This window comes from Atractosteus spatula, chromosome 19 (assembly GCF_055471065.1).
Source record: "Atractosteus spatula isolate fAtrSpa1 chromosome 19, fAtrSpa1.hap1, whole genome shotgun sequence".
Taxonomy (NCBI): domain Eukaryota; kingdom Metazoa; phylum Chordata; class Actinopteri; order Semionotiformes; family Lepisosteidae; genus Atractosteus; species Atractosteus spatula.
In genome coordinates, this window is record NC_142724.1 from 9,009,203 (window position 1) to 9,035,346 (window position 26,144).

The 26,144-nt window shown below is 44.2% G+C and overlaps 3 protein-coding genes across 3 annotated transcripts in view; 1 reads left to right on the forward strand and 2 right to left on the reverse strand.

The window, feature by feature from the left end:
* LOC148818025 (phosphatase and actin regulator 3-like) overlaps positions 1-6,886 on the reverse strand; it is a 52,668-nt gene extending 45,782 nt beyond the window's left edge. The window contains exon 1 of the mRNA XM_088937550.1: positions 6,271-6,886. Coding sequence (XP_088793676.1) covers positions 6,271-6,376 — 106 coding nt within the window. The 5' untranslated portion in view covers positions 6,377-6,886. The remainder of the gene's footprint in view (positions 1-6,270) is intronic.
* Positions 6,887-10,006: 3,120 nt separating this feature from the next.
* Positions 10,007-20,223, forward strand: pigt (phosphatidylinositol glycan anchor biosynthesis, class T). Its single transcript, XM_088937632.1, has 12 exons — positions 10,007-10,487; positions 11,266-11,443; positions 12,024-12,151; positions 12,484-12,584; positions 13,179-13,265; positions 14,018-14,105; positions 14,333-14,430; positions 14,605-14,764; positions 15,530-15,730; positions 17,289-17,454; positions 17,763-17,846; positions 18,685-20,223. Exons 1-12 carry the CDS (start codon positions 10,025-10,027, stop codon positions 18,932-18,934), a joined length of 2,004 nt encoding a protein of 667 aa, XP_088793758.1. The 5' UTR covers positions 10,007-10,024; the 3' UTR covers positions 18,935-20,223.
* Positions 20,224-21,713: 1,490 nt separating this feature from the next.
* On the reverse strand, positions 21,714-24,728 carry wfdc2 (WAP four-disulfide core domain 2). The gene is made up of 4 exons (XM_088937636.1): positions 24,618-24,728; positions 22,759-22,896; positions 22,453-22,590; positions 21,714-22,003 (listed from the first exon to the last, which is right to left on the reverse strand). The coding sequence occupies exons 1-4, from the start codon at positions 24,709-24,711 to the stop codon at positions 21,870-21,872; spliced, it is 504 nt and encodes a 167-aa protein (XP_088793762.1). The 5' UTR covers positions 24,712-24,728; the 3' UTR covers positions 21,714-21,869.
* Between the last annotated feature and the right edge of the window lie 1,416 nt (positions 24,729-26,144).

Here is a 26,144-nt window from a genome sequence, read left to right on the forward strand (position 1 = left end):
TTGGTAATAGATTCCTCAGAATTAGTTATATGCCGTAAAGGTTAGGAAAGACAATTCTACTGTAGCTATTTCATTATCCTCCAGAGTACAAAAACAGTCAGAAAAGTATTTCAGTTCATGAAGACTACCCCCACATGTTTGTAGTATCAGTTCTGTAATTCCACAGGTGTACCAAACATTTGCAGGAGTAAGGAGGGCTTATTCACCTTTGTAGGGTTTCAGGGACACATAGACTTGTACCCTCCTTCCAGTCACTGGGATATGATTTACATGCTCACAGTGTTGCACTGGGATTTATCCAGTACTGTCAGACAAATGCCCAGGCGATTGAATAGATCATTTTGTCTCTTCTGTCATGTGGTTCAAATCAGGGGTAGACTGCACCAGCTCTTCAATTATACACTGTCTTTTGTTTTTTGTTCTGTTTTCCCTGCTGCTTAAATGAATTCTTTCCCATTAGGTCAATTCCGAAAACAATGCATTTCCAGTCTTATGCAATTTGTATCAGAAAAACCCGTAAAACCTGGGGAACAGAGGACAGAAAAGAATCGCTTTCCAAATGACTGACCCTGGGAGAGTGGACGATGTTTCATTGTAGTATATTGTGTGTACCTTCCACCTAGGTAAAAATTCTTCTGTCTTCCCTTACATCTGTAGCATCTTTATCTTTAGTAATACGGTTGTGCTTTGCCAGGAGTTGCATTTTGTCTAAGCCTGCGGGGGGAGGTGTAGCCAAAAACTCAACCTTCCAATTATTCCATTGCAGGAAACAGATCAATAAAGGGATAATTAATTTATACTCCTGTCAAAGGTCAAAGATCTTTTACTTTGCTTCTGCTCCATTCCTTGGTTTTCGCTCAGACAATTCAATGGTGTTCTGCCACAGAAATTTTAGCCATTTTGTTTTTAGAGACCAGTTAGTCCCAGTAGTTCTGTATATTATAATAGAAGAAGTAATGTCTTTTAGAGACATTACAATGCCAATTGTGGCATTGATGATAGAACATGTTCATGAGGTCATGCTTGAAGATGGCTTGCTGTTGGTTCTCTAAAGCTAAGATAATATCCACTAAAAGAGCACAACTGGTAACTGATAGCAATCTACCATTGGCACATACAGGAACAACGTACTCCACCCAGCTGAGTATACCCAACCCACTCATGCACATTCATGGTCTACAGGTCTTGTACTGCATCAGAACAACGCCCAAACCCCACACTGTGCAAACTGTTCAGACATTTTTGGAACAGCAATAGATTAAACACTCTGCATGGTCACTGAATTGTCCAGATTTGTCATAAGCCGATGTGTGAGCTATGGCAATCTTGTCTACCATGTAAACCCACCACAGTTCCTTTGGATCTGTGCAGGAAGCTGGTTAACACTTGGAATGTTGACTTTGCAGTTTTACTGTAGATTTTATACTTGTGCAACGCATCACTTTTCCATCCCATGCAGATTCTTTTTTGGGATAGTATATCTGTCCCATCCATTATTTCTACCTCTTAATCTAGTACAGGGGGAGCCGGAGCCAAACCTGGCAAGCAAAAAACCCAGGGCTGGATACACCCAGGATGGAATGCCAGTTCATCGCTGGCCACACACAGACACAAACAAACACAAACTCAAGCCAGGGCCAGTTTTAACAGAAGCCAATTATCCTACCAGTATGTCTTTGGACTCTGAGAGGAAAGACATTTAGACTGGAGCTCTGGGAGGAAACCCACACAAACAGGTGTAGAATATGCAAACTTCACACAGACAGAGCCCTGGGTCTGGAATTGAACCCAGCGCTTGCAAGACAGCAAGGCTAACCTCTGCACCACTGTGCCACCAGGTGCAGTGTGCTTTATTGTTGCTTTGTTTATTCATACTCGAGTAAACAGTAACAAAATGTGCAGATCCCACAGCGCCCTGGCTGACAGGAGCTGGAGTGAACAAGTCTTGCACACCACGACAACTCTTGTCACGTGCTTGTGCGTTTGTGAGCCTGTAGTGCAAGCAGTGATAGGGTAGAGGTGGCCATGCGCTGGGGTGACGTCTGTTCGGTAACATGTTCCCTGCACCGAGCCCTGTTATATCAGCAGCATTCCTCATAGATGCTCAAATTTCCTGCCAGTGCCATGGAAGACTATGTCAATGCAGAATTTAGAAGAAGGTGTGTCATAGCAGTAAAGCTAAATTAAGCAACAACTGTTCGGTCCAAATTGTATGTTGTGTTTGAAGGAAGGAGAGACAAAAATAAGGAAATAATTACCAATTCCAAATTGTAAAAATGTAATTATACTTTACGTCCTCTCTTACCAGAAGGGAAGGATGAAGTAGCTTCTCCTGCACTATGGGGGTGCAGAGATATTCCCATAGAACTGTGGGTCACCATGGAAACCACTAAATATATGAAGAACACTATCATCAGCTTCTCCCTTGATAACTAATTTCTCACCATAATGAAAGGGTTCAGTCACTCATTTGTCCATCTCGACTTAACGGTTATAAAAAAGAAAATGATTATATATTATATTATTATGCTGTCATGTGTGTCCTCTCTGAAGCATTATGCTAGCTGCATAAGACCACACTAAATAAACATTTTAACAGTAAAGCAAAGCTTGAGACTATAGGCCTGGGTGGAACTCAGTTGACTTGGGCTCTTTTATGCGTTATCGTCTTGTTGCCTTGTTGTGACAATACACACTGCAAACTGGAAAAGATTGGGGGACATAGCACTGCAGAACCAAGAGAGGCTATTTTAAACTGAACAACATGGCATCACTTATCTGACAGTCAGAAGCCACATTTAGACCTTATTTGATTATTACAGAAACCTTGTTCATTTAATGGCTTGTAACCACAGCACTTTAAAAGCCACCTAGCGACTAAATTGAAATAAAACTATACACTATCCAACCTCTCGATTATTTCTTTCTGTTTGACAACACCTGGAATAAAGACAAGCTGTCAATGTGCCAAATAAACAGTATCCGCGCTGCTCCTGAGACAGCACTGATGATGGATCTCCAAATCTACTGACGCTGCAGGTTGCTAGGGAAAACGTTTAAAACAGTTTTTTTTATTTCCGAAAATGGATTTAAAGCTGCAAGAGGAACATTTTCCGCAAATTTTACATTCGGTGTTGCGCAGAAAAGCAAATTAAATTACAATTAGTTATCGCTTTGAAAGTAAAACTCGATATCGATTATAAATGTCTGTATATACGTTACAATAAGAGCGTGAAACTACGGATTTTACAAAATTTCTAAAATACTTAAACAGGGATTTCACGAATTTAACCTTTAGGGAGCTCATGAAATCTTTGCTTTGTTTTCATCTCCTCACTGTAAAATACACACGCATGAAAATTATTGGTGATGTAATGTCTCATTTCATTTCGCACGTCTCAGTTGTCTTATCAATTAAAGTTCCTGCATTTAACAATAAAATAAAGTTAGAATCTCACCATTGCAGTTGCTAGTCTTTGGTAGATCAGCAATGCATATACTGTACACGCAACACGGAATTTTGTGCACAATGCGAGAAAGCGCTTAACGTTCATTGTTATTTCCTGTATGAAATGATTACACGTGAGCTCATAATATTACGTAATTGGTATAAACTAGTACATTAAACATTAAATACATGAAGTTTCAGATATTTTTGATCCAGTTTGTTCTGCTTTGTAGCAAACAGGTCGTGTAATCTAACAATTTAGCAGCAGTCCTACCCCCATTTGTACTATACGTCTGTACTGCTCTTGCACAGAAACTAAAAACACACCTGCATACACACTCTAAACAGAACATGTTTCCTTGAACTGGTAATACAAAAGACTGACAGACGCACGGATATATCCGCTGTGAGAACAGCTGATCATAGAGGTAATATCAAACAAAGGGGGATTTGTTGTAGTAAACCTGGAAATAGAATCGTCTTTATTTAAGCTATAGATTCCTGAATATTACCCTCTTCAATATTTTAACTCGTTTAAGAGGTCACTTCAAAGAGTGAAAAACCTGTTAAATACTTTGATGTGATTCTTTTTCTTCTTTACTTGCAATGCACATTGGTTCAAGATCCAGTCATTATTAATGTGAAGAGGGCGTTCATATGCTTGAAGCTATTATGTCAATCAAATGAATTACACAAAATAAGGTGTGACTTTGTGCATGTTATGGTACCATCGTTTGAATTCAATCTTTAAGCTGTACACTGCATAGGTTATGCCATCAAAGCATGTGTTTATTTATACTACAGTCCACGTGAACAATCTGCACAGAAATGCCCCTCATAAAATTTGTTCTGCTCCAGATTTGAAAAACGTTTCCCCCGTTATCACTGGCTGTTACCAAAACAATGTGCTGACTGAAAGAAAAAAGCTTTGACAGGTTCCTCATGATACGTAAATAATCCGATCTCTTTGGTATGATGCGTATGCGTTGCTTAACTACTGATACCTCTGCAGGCTTTCCAAAAACAAGTCGTTTGTACAATCTACAGATCTGACACAACTTCAACCACCGAGATGCAGGAACTTTCTAATGAGCCTAAAATCTTTTGACTTGAATATTTTGGAAATTCGTATCCAGTGTTTCCATTCCTCCATTTTCTAACCACTTCTCCAATCCTGGCTTGTGGGGGGGAGATGGAGCCTATCCCGGGAAGCAACTGGAACAAGGCAGAACACACCCTGGATGGGACACCACTGCTAGACAGACACACAGACGAAAAAACACAAACTTGCACCCACTCACACCTAGGTCCAATGATCCCAGAAGATAGTTAGTCTACTGGTACGTCTTTGGACTGTGGGAGGAACATACAGGCTCCACACAGACAGCAACCCAGGCCCAGAAACGAAGTCAGAGCCCTAGAGCAGCAATGCTCACCACAGCGCCACCCTGCCACCTGCCTGCCTTTCCAAAACATTCAAAAGATTCGTCCACGTTCACAGTTTTGTTAATCATATTCTAATTAATTGAGCTTCGCTTTATAATTCAGATGATTGAGAGCAAAATTATTAAGATAAGAATGTGTTCCCAACAAGCCCCATCCTTCACAGGGTGATAAATAAATTGGTCATATGTGACTCAAAACTGGTGATCTCATTGTGCCTCGTCAAAGCTGCTAAAAAGGCATCTTCTCCAAATGCCTAGAGAAAGTTTGGAATTGCTACCTTGCCTGCCCCAGACTAAGCTATTCGTGATTTGTTATGATGGAAATTCAAGGGCCCTTTCCCCACACACAGAGGAATGGAAAATAAAGGCATAAGAAAGAAAGTGCTCGTTTATTTTATATTGTAGGCCTGCCTCTTCACATACAGAACTGTCACCTACCCGTCATACTGTGCGGGGATACAGCGGTCTCTCACACTCTCGCACAGACACACACAGGCTAAGAAAAGCTTCTTAAAGATTTGCATGAGAAATGAAAGGGACCTGAAAAATTCCTTTCCTGTCACCGGAAAAGTCACAAGGCGGTCATGGTTAGGCCCGCTGGCGATCGCTATATTCATTTTTTCCTGTCTGATTTTCCAGTGCAATTTCACTGAATCTTTTCTAATAATACAGTATACCGCACGAATTGCTTAGATAGGGTAACGTTGCAAAACCGTGGGGAGAGGGGAGAAACGGCAGGCCGGTTTTGAGTCATTTTGCTGAGCTTTGCAATTAGATCATTCTAGGCAATCGTGTTGTGATTGAACGGACCCTCGTGAAAATGTATTCCACTCTTCTGAAAGCTCCGCTGGTTATGAACGTTAGAAAAGCCTTTCAATCAACACGCTACATGGAGCATATTAATGCAGATAAGAACCGCTTTGTAGAGTATCTTTACAGCTAGGGCGCCTTACTACAGGGTAGTCAATTAAGGAATACCTTCAACGCCAGAAGTCATTAAAATATTGCAAAGAAAGAAATGATTCCGTTTTTTTTATTAACATATAAAATTAATTTAATTTAAAGAACAAACAGGGCTTGTGCATGGTCAAGAGGATTCAAGCTCTCACTCTATTCACTCTGCAGCTGATCAATGGGAAGAATAAACCATAAAGGGCATTAATCTGCCAATGCGGTCGCTCGCGTTAGTCCACAGCCCAGCGTAATCGGTGGGGATAGAGCACGACTGATACTGAGGAACGTTATGTCCCCCGAAAATAAGCAAACAGAAAGTGAAAGAGGAAACCGCGTTAGATTTCAGCCGAGAAACGACACCTACAACCCCCTAACCGGAGCTATTCTCTCCGTCAGAAAGGCATGCCAGTGAGCTCCGCTTACCTGTGCCGTGCGCGTGATCGATGCTGGATTCGGTGAGGATGTTTGGGTCACTTTGAGATCTTCCCCGCTGCAGCACACAACTGTCTATTCCATCGGACGTAGCCATGGAGATAGCAGAAGAATAGAGAATAAAATATTGAAAACCCTCACAGAGGAAGCCAAGGTCACCACCAAGCAGCGCTAGCGCGGATTTAATTTGGTGTGACAATAGCAGCTTCGAGCATCTATGAAGCCACGGGTGAAGAGAGATCCTTGGAGTGTGTGTGTGTGATGAAAAAAGGGGGGTGATGGCTGTAAATTACTGCGAGTATGTACACTATTTCCTTTGTATATTTTTTTTTCCTTGTGCAAAAAAAAAAAGGAAACGTATAATACTATCTATATGTGCGTGCCCCCCATATGAACTGTTAGATCACGCCTAAATCCGTTTCTGGAACTCCAGGTGTGTTCCATTATGACGTTGCAAAGGAGGGGACAAAAAAAAGGGGGAAAAAAAAGAACCCACCACCACCGAGATCCGAAAATAGAGTCTCTGATATGTGAGGATCCTTAATTCCAGTGTAGCGTCTAATTCTAAAATTGGTTCAGTGTGCTGCCGATCATACAGCATCTGCCCGAAGATTCTACCATCATCCTCTGCGCCGAGCCAACAGAGAGAGGCGAGGGGCGAGGGGGCGGGGTCGAGCGGCGGAAAGAGGAGGCTTGGAAGATGAAGACATTTGGCAGGGGGAAGGGGAAGGGGATGGGGGTACCAAGCAGAGCGTGGAGCGGGAGACGGATCGATCGACTGAAGGATTCAAAGGGCATGAAAAAGAAGCACATAAAAATAAGTACATTTAACGGGGGCGGGGGAGGTGCAGAGTTACTGTCGAGCGGAGACTGATAGAAATATTGGGAAGGGGCGCGGGGGATGGTTCAGGAGGAAGTCTCCTTCCCCGTCCGTGTACAACGCAAACTGACGAGATCGGCAGAAAAAACTGAATGCCCGTGATGCCCCCTCAGCATTTCTTCTAATGCCCACGTGTACAATTAATAATAATAATAATAAAAAATGAAGACGTCGGTACAATAAAACCTATATGAACTGTGCTGAATCTCCGTAGGAGAAATAAAAGTCAGATACCTAACATGACAAAATTCAGAGATATCAGCTGTGTGGTAAGGTTAGTGAAGCACAATATTAAGCACGATAACCAGAGAATGTCACAGGGAGTGGGATATGTTCTCCTCTATAAAGATGTCTGTTAACTAGCAAAATAAATGGACATCCCTCCCAATGACTAGTAGTCTGTGAACCTCTATGATGTGATGTGATTAGTAGTCTACATACTGTAACAGAAACATGCAGTTCTAAAAGGTTCTGAGAACACTGGCTGTGCTCAATCACAGGACCTGGTGGACCACTGAGTGCAGCCAGAATCCCATCAATTTATCGGATCACTCAGGGTGCTGGAGCAGAGTTCCAGGCTGGAGGTCTGCTGTCCAAGTGGTTCGGACTCCACAGCAGTAGTGATTTGCTATTTTCACTGATATGTAAAAAAAGGCTCTGTTCCGTTGATCATGTTGGATGTATTTCCCATGCCCTAGTTTTAACGTGCTTGCTTCTAGCTCTAGAAATTCCTTGATCCTCTCATTTTCAGTCACCATCAAATATTGTCTCAGCCCTCCTCAGTTTAAATTGTAAGGAGACAGAGGCTCTTCCTAATGATTCTCATAGTTTAGGGTTACCCCATCCACTATACTATAGCTGTTCATTATCTCTGTGTCTAGTGTACAAACTACACTCTTAATTTTTACTTGAATCTTTTATGTTTCTGAGTTTCAATATCTTAATGCATCTTTAAGGTGTTTGACCTCTTTGAAGTCTGTTTCTCATAGTCCAGTGTTCCAGCCAGAACTGTGGAATGTGATTAAAGACAGATCTTGCACATGCATCTCCTATGACATTTAAACCATTCTCCAGTGGCATAACACACTTCATTGAAAAGCTTCCTATTAAATATTGTACTAACAGGTCAGTGAAATTGATTTTCTGGCTAAACTCCTAAGAGCTTCATCTCGTAATGGAATCTTTTATTGCATTTGTTAGACTGTACTTTCTACGGACAGCAGGGAGTATTTTAACGCAGCCACAAAATGAAGCCGCCCTTTTTTTCTGAAAGAAGTTCCAGGGATATTGAAGTACACGCTCAAACAGGACATACTGTAAATAATCCATGCTGAATCACTGACCCTGTGGCACCCTTCAGACTGTGTGGGCAGCCACACACGGAGCTCTGTAGTGAAACAATAAAAGAGGAATGTGGATGAAAACTATTCACACACACACACTGGGTCACACTGATTTGAAAGCAGCAGTTTAGAAAAACTTTAAAAAATTAAGACTGGTAACATATGTTTGTTGAATAAAGATCATTAGACAAACAGCACTGAAATTGGCATGGAAATTAAAGACAGAAAAAAAATGCTGTCCATCCATGTTTGTTGCCTCAATTGTTCTTTAGGACTTTTGATAACATAATTCTTCATGTAGCACAACTAGTTCATCTGTTGATTAGTGCCTCTTGTAAATGGTAGAAATAAGGATGTTTAGGGCCAGATTCACTATTGTGCATCACTGAGAGTCTGCCTTAATATTAGTTGTCCAAATGTCTGTGAAAATGAAACAAAAAGTCTATGACAGGATTCTGCACATCCATTCATTTTCTAACCACTTTTTCAAATACAGGGTGGCAGGGGAGCTGGAGCCTATCCCAGCAAGCAACAGGCACAAGGCAGGGTACGCCCTGGACTGGACAGACAGCACTCAGACGTGCACACACTCACACCAGGGCCTGTTTTCCCAGAAGCCAATTAATCTACCAGTATGTCTGGTAGTAATAATAATAATTGCTTACACTTATATAGTGCTTTTCTGGACACTCCACTCAAAGTGCTTTACAGGTAATGGGGACTCCCCTCCACCACCACCAATGTGCAGCCCCCACCTGGAACTGTGGAACATAGTATGTCTGGAACTGTGGGAGAAAGTCGGTGCAACCAGAGAAAGCCTGTGCAAATATGGGGAGAAAATACAAACATCCACACGGATAGCACCCCAGGAATTGAACTAACATGCCACCCTGGAATCTAGCTATTATACTATTACAATAGTTCATGTAGGGAGCTGCGTCAAAATGTGTAGACTGCAAAGGAACAAGTAAAGGTTTATTCCATGCGAAAACAGAGCAAATACAATGTTTCGGCTGTGGAGCCTTCTGTGGTTGTGGGCTCCACAGCTGAAATGTTGTGTTTCTTTTCTTCTCTTTTTAACATGGAATAAACCTTTACTTGTTCCTTATTATATTATTACTGTATATTAGAAGATATGCCACACTGTGGATTATAGCGGCATGATTTATTTTCTTCTAATTATTTATTATTATTTATTCCCCTCTACAGTGAGGGGTGATTTCAGTATGTGGTTTCTACAGTTTATGTATATCATGTATTCAGATTTTGAAATATGTCTTTAACAAGACTTCATGGCTACTGACCTCTCTATAGCCAGCTCTGCTTATGCATGAGATACCTAAGCAGAGAAACTTGATGTTATATAGGCACTCTGTGACTGCAGAAAGATGGCGTCTGCTTTAGAACCTTCAAGAGAGATTCTCTCGCCATTTTATATCTATGGTACCAGAATAACTCACTTGAAATCTGATTGGCTAATTCTGGCTTCGTCAGAAGCACGGAAGTTGTCTGGAAGGGGAAAATGGCAGCTTGCAGGTGTAGTGCTTTATTGTTGGCAGTGGTGATCGTAGGTGGTTATGTGGTCTCTACAGCAGAACCGGATCGTGCACAAACAAGAAAAAGCTCCGAGTTGCTTAAGGATTCCGCTGATACCATTGCATCGCAACTGGACAAGCCTGATCATGTTGAAGAAAGGCAGCCGGAGACGTCCCCCCGCACCGAATCGGAGAAGCCGGTTCGGACGGACCCCGAGAGTCAGTGGGAGCCCTCTGAAGTTAGATTAGACAGAACCGAACCCCCAGAGAACGAAGATGGGCCCCCTGACACGGCAGACAGTTCGGTGCCGCCGAAGACCGAACCTGAACGGACACGAGATGAGTTTCAGGAGGAGCTGGTGATCAGACCTTTACCAACCGGAGATATTTACTCCAGCTTCCAGTTTCGCACCCGGTGGGATACAGACTTCTTCCATCAGGGGAAAAAGGGTAAGTGGAACAAATCAATATAGTGCGCCACTGATATTTATTAACTCCTTATAATTAACTAAAAACAAAACATAGGTTATTCATATCACACTTCGTAATTGCAGATCACTCCATGAATTCCTTAGTAGTGTTTGCAGCACATAAAACGGTTGCTGCCGAGAAAAAGCTTGTCCTCACATTAATTTAAAAATCCCAGTACTTCCGGGGACATAGCATTCACAACGTGGCTTAGCGGTGCTGTTCCAAAGATCAGCATCTCTTATTTTAAACATGACTCCCGTTCTGCATTCTAAAGGGAGTCAGACTTATTTTACGATTGAGCCTTCGGGTCCCCGAGTTCAGTTTAGAAAATGCAGTGTAAGGTGGCACAATGATTAGCATTGCTGCCTCGCACTGCGGGGGCCCTGGGTTCAATTCCTGAGTTTCTGTCTGTGTGGAGTTTGGATGTTCACCTCGTGTTCACCTGGGTTTTCTCTGGAGGCTCCAGTTTACTTCCATAGTCCAAAGACAAGCTGGTAGGTTAATTGACTTCTGGGAAAACTGTCCTGGTGTGGGTGTGTGCGTGTCTGTGTTTGTGTCAGCTCAGTGATGGACTGGCGTCCCATCCAGGGTGTATCCCACTTTGTGCCTGTTGCTTGCTGGCATCCTTGTACTTAATGAAGAAGTAAGAAAGGGGATGAATGGATAATGCAGTTTAGGCTCGTAAAAGCACTACACTAGAGTCATTGTTTTTCAGTCGATAGTTAAGCCTGACATTTGCTCTTCCTTCTGACTTCAGTGTCTCACTACAGGCTGTTCCCTAAGTCCCTGGGCCAGGTCATCTCCAAGTTCTCCGTGCGCGAGCTGCACATCTCCTTCACCCAGGGCTACTGGAGGACCCTGCAGTGGGGACAGCCGTTCCTGCCAGCGCCCCCTGGTGCCGAGCTTTGGGTCTGGTTCCAGGACAGCGTTTCGGAGTGAGCACCTCCTCTCTCGGTGTTCTTGGTTTGATCAGGCCTCACACCCCGCTGTCCTGAGAATGGGATGTACAACGATCACAAACTCCTTCATTCCGTTTTGTTATTCATTTGCCTATAGATCTGCCTCATCCAGGGCAACACACAATATAGACATTTTCATTAAGTGTTAATGCTTGGAACAATGTGCCAAAATACCAAAACCTAAATAATAATGACTGGGCAGTCTACGTCAGTGCCACATAAAAAACAATCTGAAGTATTAAAGTGGTGTACAGGCAGGTTGGACGCAGGACAGTTTGACCAAATCTGCAAAGGGCTCCAGGATACATTTCAAACTATTTTGATCATTTTCAACCGCATGTTAAGTTGGGGGGAAGGTCCTGTTCTAAATCAAACTGTTTTTGATTTGGTGTCGGTGTGGTACAATAGGAGAAATTGAACACCGCCTGCCGTCAAGAGTCGATGGCCTTAAAAGAATGAAAGGGTCAGTCCAATCGGTAACAACAAAGGCATTCATGCACATGTGCTGCCTGGACAGGGCTGTTCAATAACTGAGCTTGGGATTGCTGTGTTACAGTGTGGACAGGGCCTGGAAGGAGCTGACGAATGTCCTGTCAGGGATCTTCTGCGCTTCCCTCAATTTCATTGACTCCACCAACACAGTCCAGCCAAGCGCCTCCTTCAAACCTCTGGGAATCGGCAACGGTGAGTCATATATAGGGTAGTTTTCACAATTTGTTTTGCACCTGGGTTTGATAGATGCCCTTGTTGTAGAAGAGGACCATTATATGTATATTTTTGCCTCGTAAAATGGTAAGACACATCATCCTAACTGAGTGAGCTTCTCATGCCTTCCACATCTTACCATTAAGCACATACCTTGACTGAAATAGAGGCTTGTGAAATTATCTGCCTCAGATTTTCAGCAGGAGTAGAAGTTTTAGAGTGTCAACTCTGTGTGTGCAGTGCCTGATCAGCAGAGACAGAAGTTGTAGAGTATCTGCTGTTCGTGCTGATGGTCTGCTCTGTGTGTTCAGTGACTGACCACCGGTTCCTGCGCTACGCCGTGTTGCCGCGGGAGATTGTGTGCACGGAGAACCTCACCCCATGGAAAAAGCTTCTGCCTTGTGGTTCTAAGGTAAGGAGGCACTGAAAAAATATCCTTTAAATATGAAATATGAATACAGCAGAGCAGGACTTTTTTTATTTGTTTTCTGAAGTGAATGAAATTAGTTGAAAATCTCTTCATCTTTGTCATCAATGCAAAAAAAAAAGCATGTTTATCCTATCGATTTTCTGTAAATGTTAGTATATAAACCAGTTTAAATATTGGTGTGAATATGGAGTCACGCAGTAAGTTACTCTCATCAGTTAATAAAGTCTTAATCAGCTATGCCCACAATGGTAATTCACTCCAGCTTCCAAAATCAGCTTCTTTTTGTAAGTCATGAACATTTGGAAACCGTGCTAGTTAAGGCTTGTTTGTGCAGGGACTTGATTTGATGTGCATCGACTCCCCCTGTCCTAGACTTATTTAAGGACTAAGAATAATACCTTGAAGAGCAGCGCACAACGTCCCTGGGATGACATATAAATTGGCATTGTCTCAAATGTTTCCTCAATTACTGTTTTATAAGGATGCTATAAACGGGGGTGATGCCCTGCCCTGCCCTGCCCTGTAGAAAGCTCAGATCTTGCACACAAGCGTGATTTCCCCTGCCTCTGCCCCCAGACTGGCATTGCCATGCTGCTGAAGTCCGAGAAGCTTTTCCACAGCAGCTTCCACTCGCAGGCCCTCCACATCCGCCCAGTGTGCCAGGTAAAGTCGGATCTAAGCCATTTTATTTTGGGGCACGTATTGTACGAGCGTCTGACACCCGTCGCTGCTGCAGTCCGCAGAAGAGAAGGTCAAAGGTCAGGCAGCTCTGCATCCTCGGCAGTCCTTCATACAATGCCATCACCGTCTAGTCTGGAAGGCAATTTCATCCACCTTTGATGCACAGTGTGAGGATTCTGCTTAATAGATGGTTTGACAACAATATAATGGAACTAAAATATGATTTATCACAAAAGAGCAAAATAGACCAATATATATTTACAATTATTTCAGATTCAAAACATAGGTAGGGGAACAGAATACACTTCACAGACACAACCGCTGTAGATTACCAGCTGTGTATAAAGCTTTATGCAGATGTGGCAGGCAGTGTGTATCCGGCTGATGTTACAGAGAGAACAAGTGGTGGAATATTCGCCCTTGGTGTCAAAGATTACATTTGGGCAGTTATGGTGAGAGTTAGAGTTCAGTGCCAAATAATCTGGAACAGTTAGTATCGTTACCTTAGCCATAAAAGATCAAATAAAAAAAATCACAGTGATGCATTTTACGTTTGAGTGGAGTGTTGTGGTGAAAGCCATTTGAAGTTCTGAATCTCTTCGCAAACGGTGGCTTGTCGATGAGCATTGTTTCTTGGGGACCGCCCTCGTGCCAGCGGGCTGTAACCGTGCTCCGTCTCGGAGTGCCGAGCGGGTGCTGCGTCTGCGCCCCGGCCTCAGCTCTGCCTGTTTCAGGACGGAGCGTGCCGGAGCACGGCGTGGGAGCTGCGGCAGACCCTGAGCGTGGTGTTCGACTTGCACGCCTCTGGGCAGGGCAAGAGAGGTGAGGAACGGGGCGCAGCTGGCAGGGGGGCTTCGAGAAGAGTCGCATAGAAATGTGTGTCACGCTTTGCAATTTAAAAAAGCAACTGTTTATATATGTGTGGACTTATATTAGTTTCTTGTACACACCAGTGTGACCAGAGCTATTCTTGTTCATGCTGGAAGGGGTTAGGGGAGATCGCTTTGGGGGTTGCCACTGCTGGTTGACGTTCTCCTTCTTCCCTGCAGAGTGGTCCCTGTTCAAGATGTTCTCTCGCACCCTGACCGAGCCCTGTCCACTGGCTTCCTCCAGCAAAGTGTATGTTGACGTCACGGACAACACCCAGGTGAGAGGCCCCTCGGCCCCTCGGCCCCTCGGCCCCTCGGCCCGTCAGTCAGTCAGTCAGTCAGTCAGTCAGTCAGTCAGTCAGTCAGTCAGTCAGTCAGTCAGTCAGTCAGTCAGTCAGAGGGATCTGTGCGCAACGGTTCAGTTCAAGAGCTCTTTTCATCCTGTCCTGCAGGGGGAGCTCTTTGAGCTCAACCCGGCCTCCCCCTCGCTGACGCAGGCTGCGGTGTTGGGGGACCGCAGGAACTACACCGTCTACGACCTCCTGAACCCCGAATCCTTTGGCACCCACCGCTCTCTCAACATCCTCCTCAAGTGGAAGTCCCAGGACAGTGGTGAGATCCTCCTGTCAGAGAGCAGGGTGGCCAAACACCTGATGCTGACAAGCTGTTCTTGGCATCGCTGTGTACGCAGTGGGTGTGAGGAAAAATGTTTTTGTAATGTGTTCGTAACTGGATTTTCTGGGCAGACCAAACTTCCTTGTCTAAGGTTAAGACTGATGAATTAGTTTCGAAACGGGAGTCCTTCAGGCTGTGGTGGCACACGGAGTGGAGCTTCTGCCCTTTTTAAAGAGCTTTCTGAATGTCCCCTTCGTATTATCCAGGGTGGCATCATGAGTTAAATGCCACAGGGTTGAGTATTACAACACCATTCATCTTCATTTAAATCGGTGAACTGCATTTTGGTGTAGTCAGTCAATTAAGTTACACATTCACAAATGATACCCAAGCAGGAGGATTAGTAAAAAACTAAAGTGGATGTTCAAAAGGAATTGGACAGAGTACAAGACTGAGAAAACATGACGGATTTAATGCAGACTAGCAGAGTGTTACTTGTAGGTAGCAGAAACGTACTCTATCATTAAAAGATGCGGAATCTGGCTGTGGAAAGGATTTTGATGTTGATACAGTTTTAATCTGTTAGTACTTAGAGAAGCATCAAAAAGTGCAGACAGTATTGGGATGTACAGGCAAAGCTGTAGAGCTGAAATCAGAGGATGCCATGTTAAAAGTTTTTCAATGCACTGGTAAGATCTCAACACACAAAAAAGCTACCGATGAAGAGATGCAGCCTTTCTCACCGGGCGGTATTTCTTCCAGGGCACTTCCTGCGGCCCCTGCTCCACGCGGAGCGCTACGTGGGCGGCTACGGGCTGCAGACGGGCGAGATTCACACCCTCGTCTACAACAGCCACCCGTTCCGCGCCTTCCCCGCGCTGCTGCTGGAGACGGTGCCCTGGTACCTGCGCCTCTACATCCACACCCTGTCCGTCACCAGCAAGGGCCGGGAGAACACGCCCAGTGAGTCTCGCCCGTCCCCCGCCACCGTCCCGACCCCCCCCCACACGCAGGAGAAACCGGATCGAGCTCCCGAAATGGGGCTTTAACGTTTCCTTATTACAACAGGGTCTTTCAATCTCTATGTTGCTTTGAGTTGACCCTTGACTGAATGCTGTCGTTCCTTCTTGAAATGATGGGTCACCCTTTTATAAATGGAAAAGGTGTGGCCAAGATAATCATTCCCATTTGGGTGTGTTAGTTTAGTAACGGCAGGGCACTCGTTAGCTGGAAGAGCAATGAGACACTGAGGAAGCAACACACGCAGGGCTTTGTGTCACAGAGACTCGCAGCTCACAGGCTGTCTCACTGCAGGGAAGAGTCTCGGGCCTCCGGCTCCGCTGGGAGTATTTCTAAATATCCAGCCATCCGTTTTCTCACTGCTTCATCCAGTACAGGGTCGCGGGTGACCCTACCCCATCAAGCAATGTGCTCAGGGCGGGGGTATACCCTGAACCGAACGCCAGGCCATACACACAGACACACACTCACACCAGCGCCAATTTTCCCAAGCCCGTTAACCTCCCAGCAGTATTTTCAGTGTCTTTCTGGGAGGACGTCCACACAAACACATGTGGAACATATGAACTCCTCACGGACACCACCAGGGTCTGGAATTAAACCCAGGGCTCCAGCACTGTGAAACGACAAGGCTATCTGCTGCACCCATTTATTGTTATTAGTAATTATATTGATATGTTATATAAGTCTTATCAATATCATATGACGTGTTTCACATCTTTTATACAAAACATAAAACAGCAAACAGGCTACTTAAAAGCTGTTTTTTTACGTTTCATTTCTGGTGGACAGACTGGCCAACACGATGCTGTTATAGTTTGATTATTCTCATCAACTATTAAAATATATTATTAACTCTTATATTTATAGAAGACGAGTTACCAGTAGCATTGAAACAGCGCTTTTTTTGTAACGAATATTGGCTAAGCTTTAAATATGGGCTGCAGCCTTCAGCTATAGTAAATACCACCCTTAACTAAGCATCGCTCTCCGATAATAACGTGCACTTATTCAAAGTAATTAAACAAGATCCAATTGTTTTGTTTTCCATTGGCATGCACTCATTTACCACTAGGTGGAGTTGATTTCACTTTTCGCATGTCCTTTCATTGTTTTTTTTTATCAAACTTTATAATTTTTTAGATGGGTAGCTGTGTCAGAATGCGTAGTCTGCAAAGGAACAAGTAATTGGTTTATTCCATGCTCAAAAGAGACACAATGTTTCGGCTGTGAAGTTTTCTTCAGGTGCGTGAAGAAGCTACTTCACGCGCCTGAAGAAGACTTCACAGCCGAAACGTTGTGTTTTCTCTCTTCTCTTTTCAGCATGAAATAAACCTATTAAACCTATTACTTGTTCCTTTATAATTTTTTATTCTTTCCGTAACCATGCGTTTGTCTTAAAAGTGCCAAATTCTAAACATTACAGGCAGAGGTGTGCAAGGTGATAAAGATCAGAGATGAAAATGGAAAACAGTTTGTAACAGAGTATCTTTTTGATCAGGCTATATCCACTACCAGCCCTCGAAGGATCGTCAGCGCCCCCATCTGCTGGAAATGTTAGTGCAGCTTCCTCCCAACTCCGTCACCAAGGTTACCGTGCAGTTTGAGAGGGCCCTGCTGAAGTGGACGGAGTACACCCCCGACCCCAACCACGGCTTCTATGTTGGGTGAGACTTGCAGCGGTGTTTTGGTGCCGTGAGGCGAGCTGGACTGGACAGGTGAAGAGGCAGAGGCAGTGAGACTGGGCTCTTCATTTCGCCCACGAATTTGTGCTTCGTTTTCGCTGGGGTTGCATCAGCGTAGCGAGAGGACGCGGAAAGCTGTTGCGGCACAAGGAGGTTGTTAAAGCTGTTACACTGCAGCTGGATTAATCCTTATCCATCGGGCGGTCATAAAGCAAGTCTGCGCAGAGTCGGCGCCATTTTCTTTCTCGGGACAGTAATTGTACTGACAGATCCTTTCTCTTGTGTTCTAGTTCATCTGTTCTTAGTGCGCTTGTGCCAAGTGTCGTTGCCATGGACACCAACGGGACGAAGGACCGCCCCCTTTTCACCAGCTTGTGAGTATAGAGGCTGAAGCCTAACAGCGCTTGTGCGCTCCCGGTGGAGGTTACAGCGACGTCGTCATAGCGATTAACACGGATTTTAGATATGTTCACAGTGGCATTGTAGCAACACTGTGAGATTGTAACAGGCATGCTTTCTACCTGTCACCCAGAATGGCCAGTAGGGTGACCTATATTGAGATCCTGACATTCAGCGAGTGACATTCCCTCATAACAAAGTGGTATCTGCGATGAACAGTAATGTGATGACCTCTCTAAAGATCTATACAGTTATGAGATTCAATCTGACACACTTGTGACTGAAAATGTATGCATCTTGTACTTAGAGGTTTAAATCCCGAGGGGATTCAAAAGTATTTTAACCTCTTACGTTAAGAAGTTCACAAGGTATGGTAAAAGTCATGGATAACTGATTCTTTATGCTGATGGCTGCTGACATTTTAAACATCTATGCTTTGCAAGAAAGGTAGTATTCTCTATTTTCTGCAAAACCCAAATGACCAGACCTGATCAAGAAACTACTCGGGTCCTTTCTCACTGTCATTTTTTCATTGCAAACTGGATTATAAGTTCTGCCCAGCAGGGAGAGTTTCCAAACTTCGGTTCTGCTGCTTTAGTGTAAAAAAGGAAGTGAGTGATGATGGAGGAGTTTAGGGTTTGTTGTAATTTGCTATCGACACCCTCCTGACTGGCTGAGCCCACAGAAATGGGTTTCAAACGGGAGAGGTTTTGTTAGCAGTATGGCGTATCGTATTGAGCGCAGCCAGGCAACAACTGCCTTGGCACTGGGCCGTGCCAAGCTGGCTGACACTTGTCTTCGCCCCTTCTCCAGCTTCCCGTGCATGGAGGAATCGAGCTACTTCGTACGGGTGTACACCGAGCCCCTGCTGGTGAACCTGCCCACCCCAGACTTCAGCATGCCCTACAATGTCATCTGCCTGACCTGCACTGTGGTCGCCGTGGGCTACGGCTCCCTGTACAACCTGCTGACCCGCAGCTTCCAAGTGGAGGAGCCCAGCGGGGGGCTGGCCAAGCGACTGGCCAACGCCATCCGCAGACTGAGAGGGGTACCCCTGCTGTAAGAGGGGGTGGCCTAGGGGCGCCAGTTCCATTCAGTCCGGACGGCGTGCCACTCTGGAGATCTGAGTGAGGGTTTGAAGAACTAATCACGGTCCCGGTGGAGAGCAATTCCTCAGAAACAAAAACTGCCCTGTCAGGAATGTTGGAAGAAGAGGAATGTTACATGACTTGGTTTCGGGATGTTATGCACTGAATCTAAAAGTCTTGTGTTATGAAAAACTATGTAAATTGGATGAGTGAGACTGTTTCACAAATTTACCTCTTTTATGACAGAATATTTCAGCAGATGTCTGAAAGACGCTGTTTTTACTAGCATAAAGAACACGCCAGAAATCCTTCCCACCAATTTATCTTTTTTATTACATCTTTAGAGAAAGAAAAGGTCGAAATTCCTGTATAATATCTTCAAAAGTACTGGTGTTAGTCACTGGGAATTGGCTCAGCTTTATGGTTTACTGTTTTGGCCCTGAGGAAGTGGACTTTTTTCCTCTCCTCTTCCAGAAATCTGGGCTCGTTACTCTGGATTTTAACTACAGGAGACAGAGAGGGGGGGAAAGCAGCCTTTTTGTTGCTGCACTGTGAAAACAAAAATAGTCGCTGAAGGAAATTCCTGTACGTCTGCGAGCACTGCTGTGTAATTAGTGCCGAACCCTCCGAGCCGACAGCTGCTGTCATTCTTTCGCTGTGAAAGAAAAGCGAACAGAAAAGAAGGCACTAATTTAAACCAGGCTGAAAACAGAGCCTGTAATTTTAGAAACTTTGGGGAAAAAAAACGTCCATTTACTAAGCTGTTGTGCATTTTCATTTGAAAGAGGAATGCGAGACGGGGAGTGTATTTGACAGACAAGGCAATATTGTGCAGTCGTCAGTAATTCTTGTCATTCTGTAAATCGGTTTCAAGGTCATTTTGAAGTGCTGACTAATGCCGAAGAGAACCCAGGAGTTCTTCAGATATAATGGATATGATGATCTGGTTCGTGACTTGGAGCGTGAGATGGGAGAAGAACAGTCACTGATTGACTGTCCCTGAGCTGTCACAAACTGCACCTGTAATAGCACTAAGGCTAGTAAACAAGGAGGACTAGGAAGGACAGCTGTTGTGATTTCGTCCAGTTAGTTCTAAAAGAGCATTTGCCTCCCTGTCCGTTAAAACTGTGGACAAAAGGACTTTTCCACCCAACTATGTTCCTTGCTTGTGATTGTTTTGCGACTTTGTTGGCTTATAGTTTGTTTACTGTCATGTGAGGTATCTGGAATTAACAATAAAGGGGAAGGGCTGCTGGATTATTTATTCTTGAGTGAAAATGATCTGTTTTTAATAAGCAAAGATATGGGGCATCTTACATTTTTCCTAGTCGTATCACTGATGTGGTTTTTATGTTGACATTTTTTAGCATGAGTGCCTCCGCTGATGTATTGCCAAGGTATTTTTTTATTTAAATGATCCTGTTAATTGAGAACTGGTTGCTGCTGACGTATTTCTGCATATCGGAATTAGAAGCAGGACTTTGGCACGACAGATGCGCATGTTTTTTTGTTGAACAGATGGGGGAAAAGAAAGATGGCTGTTCTCATTAGCAGGTGTCACTTTAAAGTTGGTGCGCTGTGTGAACGACGCTCTCCAGCTGAAGAGAGAGTGTGTGCCTTGTGTGCAGCAGCTGAAACGAGCAATTTAGCCTGCTTTAGAACCCCTGAGAGATGAAGAATGCGGTGCGTGTAACGTAGGAAAGAAAGTATTTGGCTGAGCCCTCCGGTGTGACGGCACTGTCTGACAATGCCGTGACCCTAACTGAGTACAGCCACACTGGGAGGGAACCCTTCCCCCTCCTCCCTCCCTACCACAACCTGCTCAGTTCCTGGCTGCAGTGTGCCGCTCGACTCCTGCTAGAATAAAAGGCTGATGCTGATGGTGAACCGTGATTTTTATTTTCACGTATTAAATTCATTGCACATTCATTCTGATTCTGACCAAGAATTCACAGGCTATCTATAGGCACTTTATCAGTCAATACTAGACACACTGGGGGCCTGTTTCTGTGTCCCAGACCATGTGCTTCATGTCCTAAACACAATTTATTTTAATACTGTTTGCAGTAGTTCTTGTTTGCCTTTACTCTCTCCATGCCAACCCTCTATGTAGAAAGGAGCTCTTTTTGACCAAAACCAGCTGAGCTTTCCTGCTGCCAGGTACTAAGGGATTCTTGCAGACAGAGGCTTTATTCATCTTGAGTTTTGAGTTTACAACGTGCGTTTGGAGTCCCAGTGTGGGGGAAAAAAAAACATTTTGCATTCCAAGACTCCAACTTGCAAAGCTCTGCCAACTTCGCCACTCACGGCTGGGAATGCTTGCAAAAAGGGCGCCGAGCTGGGGTCTAGACACTTAAGAAAACACTTGGGCTTTGTGTGGGTGGAGAAAACTGGGGATCTACTTCATTTGATACCCCTGAAGCCCTACCAGTCAGAGTGTGCAAGGGTGACATTTTGAGTATGAAAGTGATCAGACAGCATGTGGGCAACATGGTGGAGCAGTGGTGAGCATTGCTCCCTCACAGAACTGGGGCCCTGGGTTCACCTGGGATGCAGACCTGCTGTGTGGAGTTTGCATGTTCTTCCTGCATTCGTCTGGGTTTCCTCTGGGTGCTCCCCTTTTAATTGGATTTTAGGTGTGAGTGTGCCTGAATTGGATGAAGAGGTTAAAAAAGGGGATCGATGGGCAGCGTGTGTGTTCACGCACGCAAAATCAGAAGCAGAACGGTACTTAAGGCTAACCAGGCCGTTTTATTGGAGCTGATACAAAAACAAAAACATACTCTGGCACCAAAAAGAACAAAAAGAGATTGCACACATGGAAGGAATATTGTGTCGTACTGGGAAAAAAAAAACCCCGAGGGTTCAAGTATAACAAGCAGCCTGTGTCCAGGCTGTCTCCGTCCCTCGTCAGCAGGGCTCACTGCAGGCATGGCCGCAGGTGGTCCGGCAACACTTCTGTTCCGCGGGACACTGGCCGTCATGGTAACAGAACTCGGCGCACATGGGGGTCCCCTTGGGGCGTGTGCACCGGCCCGGCTTCACTGCAGAGACAACGGGAGGAGGGGAGGAGAGTTACAGCGCCAGCAAGGCACCAGGCGGCGACATCGCGAAACCAGCGCTTTCCAACATCTGTTCGCGCAGATTGAAGTCATTCGGTATAGAAATATTTGCTTTAGTTGAACGTCAAGCAAGCGTCTGGACCGAGATGGGAAGTACACGTTTTAACGGCAAATACTAAAACATGCCTTTAAAATGTGACCTCCCTCCGGCGGCGTTCATCCCTTACGGGCAGCCTGCGGTGAGCTTCAATTCATTTTACTACAGGGGTCGGTGTGAGGATTTGTTGTTGGGTTTTTTTTGCAAAATGACTGTCGCCGTCTTTGTAAAGCAATGGGCAAAGTAGATTTCGTTGTAACCCACAACATCCCAGTGGTTGGATTCTAAATAAAACCAACAAAGCAGAAATATCCCCATCGCCCGAAGTCGCTACCTGTGTAGGGGGCTGTGCATTCGTGCCCACAGCCGTTACTGCAGCATTTCTCGTCGCCGGGGCAGTCGCTGTCGTTAACGCAGAACTCCGCACACATCCCAGAGCCTCGCCTCCTCCGAGGGCAGATTCCCGGCTTGGCTTCAAAAAGAACAAAGGAAGAATCAGGCCAGGGCTTGTGGGTGGCACTGTATTTTGGAGGTAGGACACGGAGCTGGGAAAGCGACACGAAAACAAAAAACACGCGCGAAGAATTAAACTCGTCCCCCTGGTGTCCCCGGCGTGTGTGCGCGAAGGAAAAGCCCTTACTGAAAGCGGGCGGGACACACACCGCCCCGCAGTCGAAGACGCAGCACTTGTGGTCTCCGGGACAGTCCTCGTCACACTCGCACGCCCGCTTCGAGGGCAAGACCTGCAGCCGGCGAGGGCAGTGCCCCGGCTTGACCACTGTAGGGAGGAAGGCAAAGCTGTCAGCAGCCCCTCCCGCACAGGACAATAAAGCAGCCGGTTCGCAGGCTTCACTCTGCTGCACAATAAATCAGTATTGCAACTGAGGAGAGCTACAATCAAATAAACTGCCATAGTGTACGGAACAGATTTTGCGACTTTGCGACGAAGGCTACACAACAGCCAATTACACGTTAAACATCTGTTATCTGTAAACCCATCTATATCAGTGCAGTAAGATATTTGACTTCCGATGCTGTTTGTAACCGGTCATTTTACCAACTCTGAGGATATTCCTGTGAAGCACACAAGTGGCTGTGATGTTTACGAAGGAGTGTTGACTAGCGTCCTGTACAGAAAAGTACGCTTTATTAATAACAGGAGTACATGTGATGCTTATTACAGTATTAATGCTTTCTCATTTCAGATTTCGTTTTATGAAGAGACAGACTTAGCTTATGTTGACATTATTTATAACGTGGCCAAGCAATAACAGCGATAGCAGTTCTGATATGGGTATAGTTAAAGGCGTAGAATTTAAATCAATTGATTTTATGTTAAAATATTACAATGCAGTAAGATTTCATGTAGAATACGGTGTAAAGGTTTGGTCGCTGCTTTATACAAATCTATTGTTGCTCAGCGATCTGTCTAGAGAACAGCAACCAAAATACATACCAATGCTTAAAGAAATGTACTATTCTGACAGACTAAAATAACCGAACAGCTTATTTTTGTCAAAGGTAAAATCCAAGGGACACAGATCAAGTTATATTCTCTAAAACATTTAGCCTTAACTTCAAATACGATTCAGATTTAGTAGTGAAACGGGAACTGGAGGGGACAAGTGGAAACGTGCATTTAAAAACCGGCCGATAGTTTTTACGCAAAGGGTTGTTGGAGTCCAGTACAAGCTACTTAGCCAACAACTGAATCAGATGCCTCTGGCACAAGAAACGACAGGTTAAGATGCTCGGACCAATAAGATAGTGACGACCACATGAACTACTGTAGGTGATCAGAACGGCTTCGTCTCGTTTCTAATCATTCCTATGTTCTGACCATCTAATCACTGCACATAGTTCAGGTAAGTAGCTGCGTAGGCATGCGTAGGCTGCAAAGGAACAAGTAATCGGTTTATTCCATGCTGAAAAGAGAAGAAAGGAAACACAACGTTTCGGCTGTGGTGCCTTCTTCGGGTGAGGAAGTAATCGGGTGAAGAAGAAGGCTCCACAGCCGAAACGTTGTGTTTCCTTTCTTCTCTTTTCAGCACGGCATAAACTTGTTCCTAATCACTGCATGTTCGAGTTGTGGGCACTCGGTGAAGAGCGAGTTCTGTTTATTTCTCAGACATGGCGATTCAATTAAACTTTCAAATTTCTGAGGTTTGGTCAGCGGGCCAGATTTCGTGCTTCCCTCTGCAGTCGCTTTGTTGCCAAAAACTAAGCACTAAGACCAACAACAGAAACGGCGAAAAAGTCAGAGGACATACACTTGCATTGAATATTGTCGCTACTTACAACATAGTTTCAATGTTAATATTTACTTCGGTGTTTTTTTCCCTTTCTTTCTATCACACAAAAGTTCTAATATGTTAAGAATACCGAGTAAATAAAAGCAATATCATAAAGCAGTGAAGAACACCATGTTATAAAGTGTTTGCCCAGTTCACTGGGATGTTATATCTCCCAAACGAAACGAATACACCAAAAAACGCTCACCTGTAGAATTCCCTCCTGCAGCGGGAGTCGCCGTCGTCCATTCGCAAAAAGCGAGCAGAACTATGACGAAGACGTACATCTCCGAAGCCTTCATTTCTTCCTCCACTTCGCTTCAATCCCTGGGATTTCTCCAGTTGAGAGAGGACTTAAGCGGGAGAGGGAGAGCGAGAAGGAGGGATAGAGAGAGTCTGCCTTCAGGGTCCCGGTGCCTATCCTCTTCTTTGTGCGCAGCTTGCTTTACAACACAGATTGGAGAGCTTCGATGGGATTTGAAGGGTTCCTGCAAATTTGTAAAGTGAAGGGACAGAGAGCATGCAGTGTATTCACGATTTATGGAATTTTGAATTGAAACATCTCCAATATTATTCATTTTGTGTTGCATATAGATACGCTCAGTGTCACCTGAATGTAACAGCATGTTTTGAAGTTATACATAGCGTTGCTATTTAATTAAATATTTACGATATACAACTTTGTTAACGTATAGTATGATTTAATTACGAATGTGAACTTTTGTCTATGAGAATAATTTGTAGCTGCAACAACCATAATTAATCACCGATTCATGTTAAATCAAGGAATATATTAAACTTCATCGCACTAAATCTTACGCTAGGGTCTACAGCAAATGCAATGCTTCATTAAAGTAGCCTAATATACTAAGAGTGGGTTTGTACTTAGTTGAACTTCAGTGAACTGATACCAGAGTAGCACAACAATATCCTTCTGTAATGTGCTTAACGAAATTGGACACAGTATTTTAAATGAGGTCCTACTAGTGTATTGCATTATTTGAACTTGACATCCTTTGATTTTAATTTGATAACTTTGAACTATCCTCCACTCACAAATAGGAAGGCTTGTGAAAAGTGCACTGGGATGGGGTTGAGACACGTGAGATAATTTCAGTCTTCTTCATCAGGAGTTTCTATCTTGAAGCAGTCATCAATCTAAATACATGCATTATCTCAATGCTTGTAGCCTTTAAGATGTATTTTTTACGTGTCACCTTATCTAAAAAACATTCGTATGTTCAGTTCTTATGGTTTATAGCCGTTGTCAGAATACTGTGACAAGTTTAATAAAACATCCTTTTCCTCCTTCTATCTTATTAGAATTCTGATACCATACAGATGATCCTCAGATCTAGCTCGGAATAGAATGTTCAGATAAATCCACGAATATACAAGAAGTCTTGGATTAACTGCTTAAACCACTATGGGCTGAATTTTCGCGGTGCAATGTAACAGTGAATAAAATATAGCTCAAGACAAACTAATACTATTTTTCGCCAGTCTGATTTTTATTTCCTTTGAGGCAGTCAACGCGGAGAGTTGGATTTATACCCCGTGTAACTGGTATCTTATTTTTAATGTGCTATGTTGTTAGAATACAATTAAATTTGGAAAAACCTTTTAATGGTATGGACGCAGCAGCAACTAATACCGATTGCAATGAAATGAATCTGAGCGCAACGTCTCGGAGCACGTGTCCACTGAAAGCAGTGACGTTCGCGTCTGCACGTGA